The sequence below is a fragment of the Brachyhypopomus gauderio genome, chromosome 1 (genome assembly GCF_052324685.1).
Source record: "Brachyhypopomus gauderio isolate BG-103 chromosome 1, BGAUD_0.2, whole genome shotgun sequence".
Classification (NCBI taxonomy): Eukaryota; Metazoa; Chordata; class Actinopteri; order Gymnotiformes; family Hypopomidae; genus Brachyhypopomus; species Brachyhypopomus gauderio.
Window position 1 is genome coordinate 48,342,168 of NC_135211.1, and position 7,500 is coordinate 48,349,667.

General features: G+C 46.0%; 1 protein-coding gene across 1 annotated transcript in view; it reads left to right on the forward strand.

Moving 5' to 3' along the window:
* Window positions 1-6,315, forward strand: part of chrnb5a (cholinergic receptor, nicotinic, beta 5a) — a 15,430-nt gene extending 9,115 nt beyond the window's left edge. The window contains exons 4-7 of the mRNA XM_077017594.1: window positions 37-146; window positions 2,943-3,843; window positions 4,201-4,343; window positions 4,773-6,315. Of these exons, the coding sequence (XP_076873709.1) occupies window positions 37-146; window positions 2,943-3,843; window positions 4,201-4,343; window positions 4,773-4,788 (1,170 nt within the window). The 3' untranslated portion in view covers window positions 4,789-6,315. The remainder of the gene's footprint in view (window positions 1-36; window positions 147-2,942; window positions 3,844-4,200; window positions 4,344-4,772) is intronic.
* The last annotated feature ends 1,185 nt before the right edge of the window (window positions 6,316-7,500 follow it).

Genomic DNA, 7,500 nt, shown 5'->3' on the forward strand with positions numbered 1-7,500 from the left:
ACCCCACCCCACCAAACCCCACCCACTGGCTCGCAGGAGTGGAATGACTACAGGCTGGTTTGGGACCCGGACGACTACAATGGCATCACAAAGCTAAGAATCCCCTCCCACCACATCTGGCTTCCTGACATCGTGCTCTATAACAAGTATGTCACAGGGCCGCGTGTCCAATGCTAGAACATCGGTGTCCAACGCAGAAACTAGGGCTCTACTAAATTCACAAGAACAATGGTGAATTTCACGGTATTTATTAAGTAACATGTCACTAGAATACATAGCTAGTATAGCCATACCTGTCAAGTTTTGAATTAAAAATACGGGACATTTCCCGTATATGACGTCATCGCCTAATTTGCATAATCAGTTATTTGCATATAGCCGCAATCGAGGCTGTAGGAGAAACGAAAACATCTTTGGAGTGGCAAAAAGTGAAGAATGAATAAAAAAATAAAAAATTTCTAGTGGGATTTCTAGCTACAAATGGGGACATCTCCTGGGCATATTTCTGTGCCTTTAGCCCGCGTTTGTGCTTGGCAGATTGTTTGTGCTGATGGACATCGTTCCTTCCCCCATGAGAGACACTAAAATCACAGCTACATATCTTACAGAATGAGTAGCTATGCCCCTTCATGCTTCTCTTTAGGAAAGTAAATTCCCTGTCCCAGTCGTCAAGGTACTTACACGTACGCTTAGCTTTTTAGGCAGGACTGCCTTCTCTCGTTAAATCCATCTCTGATTTGTTGTTCCAGGTTTGCTCCCACTGTCGACACTAAACCCGCGAGTTTAAATTTTTTTTCTTTTAAAGCGTTCATGTTCCGCGCCAAACAGAATTATGTCACTAGCCTCGCGAGAACTGCTACCTGCAGTAGTCTGGGTAGCAGTTCTCGCGAGGCTAGTGACAGAATTCTGTTTGGACATGAATGCTTTAAAAAAAAAATTGAAAACTGAAAATACGGGACAAATACGGGAAAATTAAAATACGGGACGACGCCGGGACAGAGCGGTAAAATACGGGACTGTCCCGGCCAAAACGGGACACTTGACAGGTATGGGTATAGCTAGTATAGCTATACTAGCTAGTATACATAGCTAGTATAGCTATGTACTATGATTAGCACATGCTATTTCAACACACTGTACAATACATTTTAAATACACAATGTTGTTATCAGTCAAGGGCTTTGTTCTAGATCAGTATGCAGTATGCAGTGTGCAATCGAAATGATTTTCTCCAGTACAAAGATCAAAGATCCCACAAAATATTACAGTATGTGAACAGAGCTATCTTCGTGGTGTACTGCATCCCATCATGCAACGCGGTTTTGTTAACAGGGAAGCGGAATACTGCACACAAGGTTTGTAAGAGTTCACAGGCTCACTGGTAAAAGATATTTAGCATATGGACATACAGTAGGCTACATAATGTTGTATGAACATTAAACTCCTGTTCCAAAATGAAAGTTTTGATAGTAACTATTCTTAAAAACTTAAAACATTTCTTCTCTGCCTTGTTTCTTTTCCAAACTGATAAACAGTTCGATATTTTGGGACTTCAAACGAAGTGCTAATCTTTGGTGTCCGAAAAGAAATAGGCAGAGCATTATACGTGAGGCCGTAGTATGGTTTGCTTTTGTCGAATACTGGATACTGTATCACATACTACTACAAGGACCAGTATGCAGTATCCAGCATATACTGAGTGCAGTATGCAGTGTACAGTATATAGCAGGTCAATTCGAACATAGCCGAGATTTAGCTACATATTTATTGCTCATCATGGTCTACACATGGTCTGTAATTCTACACACAATTCTGCACAAAATTCTTGTCTTGTGTCTTTATAACTTTAAGTGTTTTGTGATCATGTACAAACATGTATTGGTAGCTATAACTACAATTAAGATCAATTTAATTAAACAACTGAATTGAAAAAGTAGCTAGGATGACAACATATCCTTGCTCATCCAGTCTGACATGCTAAAATAATAATAATCCACATCAGAAATAAAACAAAACTCAAATTAGCTGGCTAGCTAACCACATTATCTAGTTACTTTTCAAAATTCCCCTCAGTGACGCTCGTGTTTGTCTCCATAGCAACAGCAAGAACCGTTGAGCTCCAACATCTAACTCTACGCTAATTAAACTACCTATTCTTTACTTAAAAAAAACTTTTCAATATTCCTCCATTCTGCCGAAAATATTTCACAGGAAAGGCTGTGTTCACAGCCCGTGACGCGATTTTCACAGGCGTCAGTTTGGGTAGCTGGGCCCCTAGTCACATAATCCTCAGGATTTGAGACTTGGTGCATATTTATTCCGGCTGAATGACGTATTATGCCACGGGTTTGCTAAGAGCGCGAGAGGCCTCCTCCGCGTGCGCCTGCTCGGTCTGGCGGTTTGGACGTTTTTTGGACGCGTCCTTTCCGGTCGCGAGATGTAGGTCGCCTGTGCCTGTCAAGAGTTCGGCAGGACTGCTGTTAATGAACGCTACCAGTAGTCATACTCTGACCTTAGTTCGTGGGACAGATGTCAGAACGGAAATGGCGGATGGAGATTGAAATGCATGTTTGATACATAAATGGGTCGAGTGATGATGCTCTAATGTGCTGGAGAGGGCCGTGTAATTCCTTGTTGAAATGAACGTTGTTTCAATAGTAATTTTAATTGAGAAAATGATAGTCTTGTGAAGGCGGGAATGAGAAAGCGGATTAGCACTTGTTTAATTCATGCATATTAATCACTCACAGTTTTTACAACAGATTCTCTCTCTCTCTGTCTCTCTCTTTCTCTTGACACACACACACACACACACACACACACACACACACACACACACACACACACACACACACACACACACACATCCTCTAGCCAGTGGCAAATGTTTCATAAGTATGTTATACCTTGCAGCGTAAATTCTCTCTTCTCCTCTCCGTTAGTGCGGATGGCGTGTACGAGGTCTCGTTCTACAGCAACGCCATCGTCTCCCACACCGGCGATGTGTTCTGGCTGCCGCCGGCCATCTACCGGAGCGCGTGCGCCATCGAGGTCCGCCACTTCCCCTTCGACCAGCAGAACTGCACGCTCAAGTTCCGCTCGTGGACGTACGACCGCACCGAGATCGACCTGGTGCTCACCTCGGCCTTCGCCAGCCGCGACGACTACACGCCCAGCGGCGAGTGGGACGTGGTCACCCTGCCGGGCCGCAGGAACCAGGACCCGCACGACGCCACCTACATGGACGTGACGTACGACTTCGTGCTCCGCCGCAAGCCGCTCTTCTACACCATCAACCTGATCGTGCCCTGTGTGCTGATCACCTCGCTGGCCGTGCTGGTCTTCTACCTGCCGTCCGACTGCGGCGAGAAGATGACGCTGTGCATCTCCGTCCTCCTGGCGCTCACCGTCTTCCTCCTCCTCATCTCCAAGATCGTCCCGCCCACCTCGCTGGCCGTGCCGCTCATTGGCAAGTACCTGATGTTCACCATGGTGCTGGTGACCTTCTCCATAGTGGCCAGCGTGTGCGTGCTCAACGTGCACCACCGATCCCCCTCCACCCACCGCATGCCCGGGTGGGTGCGTCGCGTCTTTCTGCTCCACCTGCCCGTCTGCCTGCTCATGCGCCGGCCTGGCGCCGCCCACCGCCGCGAGAGGCTCCGCCTCCACCGCCGCCGACGCCCACCCGCCTCCGCCGACCCCTTCTGGGGGAGGGGCGAGCTGCCCGAGGGCCCCGAGATGGGCCGGAGGACGGAGGTCTGGCGCGACCCGGAGGTGGATGAGGCCGTGGAGGGCGTGCGGTTCATCGCCGAGCACACGAGGGCCGAGGACGCCGACGAAGGGGTGAGGAAGGGCATGATGGGAAATGTAGTTCTCCTACCTGCCCACTAGAAGAATGCTACCGCTAGTATCTTCCACACACATGTACTAGTACTAAGTTGCTCCTGCCAAGCACAGCAACACACAACTGTGAAGTTCAGGTTCAGAAAGCCAATAATCCTCCCCAGGATTTGGTTTCGACCCCCTGGATTTGTTAATTATGTCAAACAGCAGGTGGGTTCATTAGTGGAACTACTGGGGTGATGCAAAACCAGCGTAGGATCGTTTTGCTTTGTTTGCAACTTCTATGCCTCTGATGCTGTGTGTGTGTGTGTGTGTGTGTGTGTGTGTGTGTGTGTGTGTGTGTGTGTGTGTGTGTAGATCATCGAGGACTGGAAGTATGTAGCCATGGTCATCGATCGTTTGTTCCTGTGGGTCTTCGTCCTGGTGTGTGTCTCTGGTACACTTGGTCTCTTCATCCAGCCGCTGTTTCAGAGCTACAACTCCCCCAGAGTGAAAGACGAGTGAGTAGTGTCACCCTCTCTCACACCCCCCCTTTAACATCCCCTCTCTTCCTCTCCATCACTGTTGTTCTCTCCCTCCCTCTCTATTCCTGTTTCTCTCACTCCTTTTCTTCCCTCTCCTTAGCTTCGTCTCTTCTCTTTACAGTTGTGTTCAGGCCCCTCCCCCATCCCCCGCCCCTCCCCCCTCCCCTCTCCCACACCCCTCCCCCTCCCCACTGCTGACTTTGTGTACTGATTTATCGACTTCAGATGTGCACATTAAAATGACCAAATGATAACACCCTTCCTGTGTTTCTCCTCCTCTCCCTCCCTCTCTATATCTCCCCCCCTCTCTCTTTCTCTCTCTCTCTCTCTCTCTCTCTCTCTCTCTCTGTCTGTCTTCCTACTCCTGTGTCCATTTTGTAATTTCTCACTTTTCTGCTGTTTTAGCACCGGCCACTTCTGAATGAAAACTGCATATACCCAAGAACACTTTCACCCAAATATCTGTAGCAACAAGACCAAGAAAAAGAAAAGCCAGAGAGACTCAATACGTGCTGATGGTAATACAAACCAGGGAAGTCAACTGAATACTTGCTGGTGCCAATAAATAATGCATTTATATTCTATGAGCAACTACATGGTACTGATGCACTATTTGAATTAAGCCCTGTGTTATACCACTGACAGACTGCAAATGCCTAATTAGTAATTATACACCATGAAAACAAACTCTGTCTGGAAACATTTCAATGTGTATAAAACTCATTTGCCCTTTGAGAATATTCAAAAACACTTGAACTTGTATGCTGGGCCATTGCTTTTATATCTTTGAACTCTGCTTTGAACTCCCATCACACTTCATCTCAAGCTGTGTTTGTATTTGCAGTGCATGAAAGAGTATTGCTCTTGCTAAATGAAAGAGCCTCATGATGTAAGAGCCTCATGATGTAAGAGCCTCATGGTGTAAGGGCCTCATGATGTAAGAGCCTCATGATGTAAGAGCCTCATGATGTAAGAACCTCATGATGTAAGGGCCTCGTGATGAAAGAGCCTCATGATGTAAGAGCCTCATGATGTAAGGGCCTCGTGATGTAAGAACCTCATGATGTAAGGGCCTCGTGATGAAAGGGCCTCATGATGTAAGGGCTCCGTGATGTAAGAGCCTCATGGTGTAAGGGCCTCATGGTGTAAGAACCTCATGGTGTAAGGGCCTCGTGATTAAAGAGCCTCGTGATGAAAGAGCCCCGTGATGTAAGAGCCTCATGATGTAAGAGCCTCATGATGTAAGAGCCTCATGATGTAAGAGCCTCGTGATGTAAGAGCCTCATGATGTAAGGGCCTCGTGATGTAAGGGCCTCGTGATGAAAGAGCCTCATGATGTAAGGGCCCCGTGATGTAAGGGCCTCGTGATGTAAGAGCCTCGTGATGTAAGAGCCTCGTGATGTAAGAGCCTCATGATGTAAGTGCCTCATGATGTAAGAGCCTCGTGATGAAAGAGCCTCGTGATGTAAGAGCCTCGTGATGCAAGAGCCTCGTGATGCAAGAGCCTCGTGATGTAAGGGCCTCGTGATGTAAGAGCCTCGTGATGTAAGAGCCTCGTGATGTAAGAGCCTTGTGAGATAAGAGCCTCATGATGTAAAGGCCTCATGATGTAAGGGCCTCATGATGTAAGAGCCTCATGATGTAAGAGCCTCATGTGATCGTGGCAGGTGTCCATGTCCATTTGCTACAGCCATTAGATTCTGTGTTCATTTGTTTCTGTGTTCACTCTCTTTAAGGGTTTACTTCCACGTAAGTATTTTCTGTGTCCCAGAATGCATTTCAGTAATGTGTTACATGTCTAAATACACGAAGTGATTTCCTGAGGGCTTCGTCCTTAAAAGGAATGAGTTTGGTATGAAATCATTTCATCACTCCAATATAATGGTTCAGTTAATGTGTGGGTAAATGGATGTAAATTTTCTTTAAAATAAAGATATTTTTAAAATAGGTGCTATTGTATAAGTACAGTGTATACATTATTTAAAGTACAGCCCCCCCCCCCCCCCCCATAAATCTCCAAATGTGTGTGTGTGTGTGTGTGTGTGTGTGTGTGTGTGTGTGTGTGTGTGTGTGTGTGTGTGTGTATTTATTCTACCCCTTTACTGATACTCCTTCAGCCAATGTTCTCCATATATTTTGAACACTACCAAGCTGGAAAACCACAGCACAGAACTGAGAGACTATCAGGTGAGAGACGGAGGAACTGAGAAGTAAAGTGTGTGTGTTCCTCAGGGGCCAAGGGAGAAGAAACAAACAACAAACAGAACATCGGCAAGCACGTGTATGTGAGACCCGGCCTGTTTGATCTGGGTATGAGTGAACAGGAGAGATGAGTCTCTAGAAAACATCATGGGTGTAGATATAAATAAGGTGGAGTACTGTAGGGTTTACTGTGAGGATTAACACTCGGTTTGGCTGTGTGAGCTTTTCATTTCATGTTCAAGAAATCATTAGTGTGTCTAAAAGTTCGTCTGAGGAGTCTGAGGTTTTAAGAAATAGCCTAGTGTTTGGTACATGGTTTCTGGTAAAAATAGTTTGCAAGCTAAGTCCTACCCAGAAGATCTCCACGCTGCCTCTGACGTTGGGATTTGCATGCCTTTGCCCACTTAAGTAGGATTGTCACAGCGGAGAACATGCAGGCAAAAAAGAAGGAAGCAAATCTCCAGAGTGTCCAGAACTAAAACCAAAACCAGAACTAAAGCCAAAACCAGAACTAAAGAAGGTGCCAGTAGCCATCACCACAGTCATACAAACAATGAAGGCTCATAAAGGAAACGAGGGTTATCTTACAATTTTTTCTTTTAATAAGTTTCCCTGTTTTTACATAGTGACACTTTACTAATATCCAGACGTCAAATTAGCAGTAAAACATTCTGAACTTCGCATGAGGAGGAAAAATGTGTGACCAAAACAATTCCCCAATCCCACTGGGGATAATAATCCCATTGGGGAATGGGAGATTGATTTGGTCACACGTTTTTCTTGGGGAATGGGAGAGTACACGCCATACGGACTATTTCCACGTCATTTACAAGCCATTAGCTCATATACATTCCATAAACAGAGATGTGAGAACTTTAGGTAGGTGTTGAGTATGGTTACAAAGAAGATGTAGACACCAACCAGCACTTTC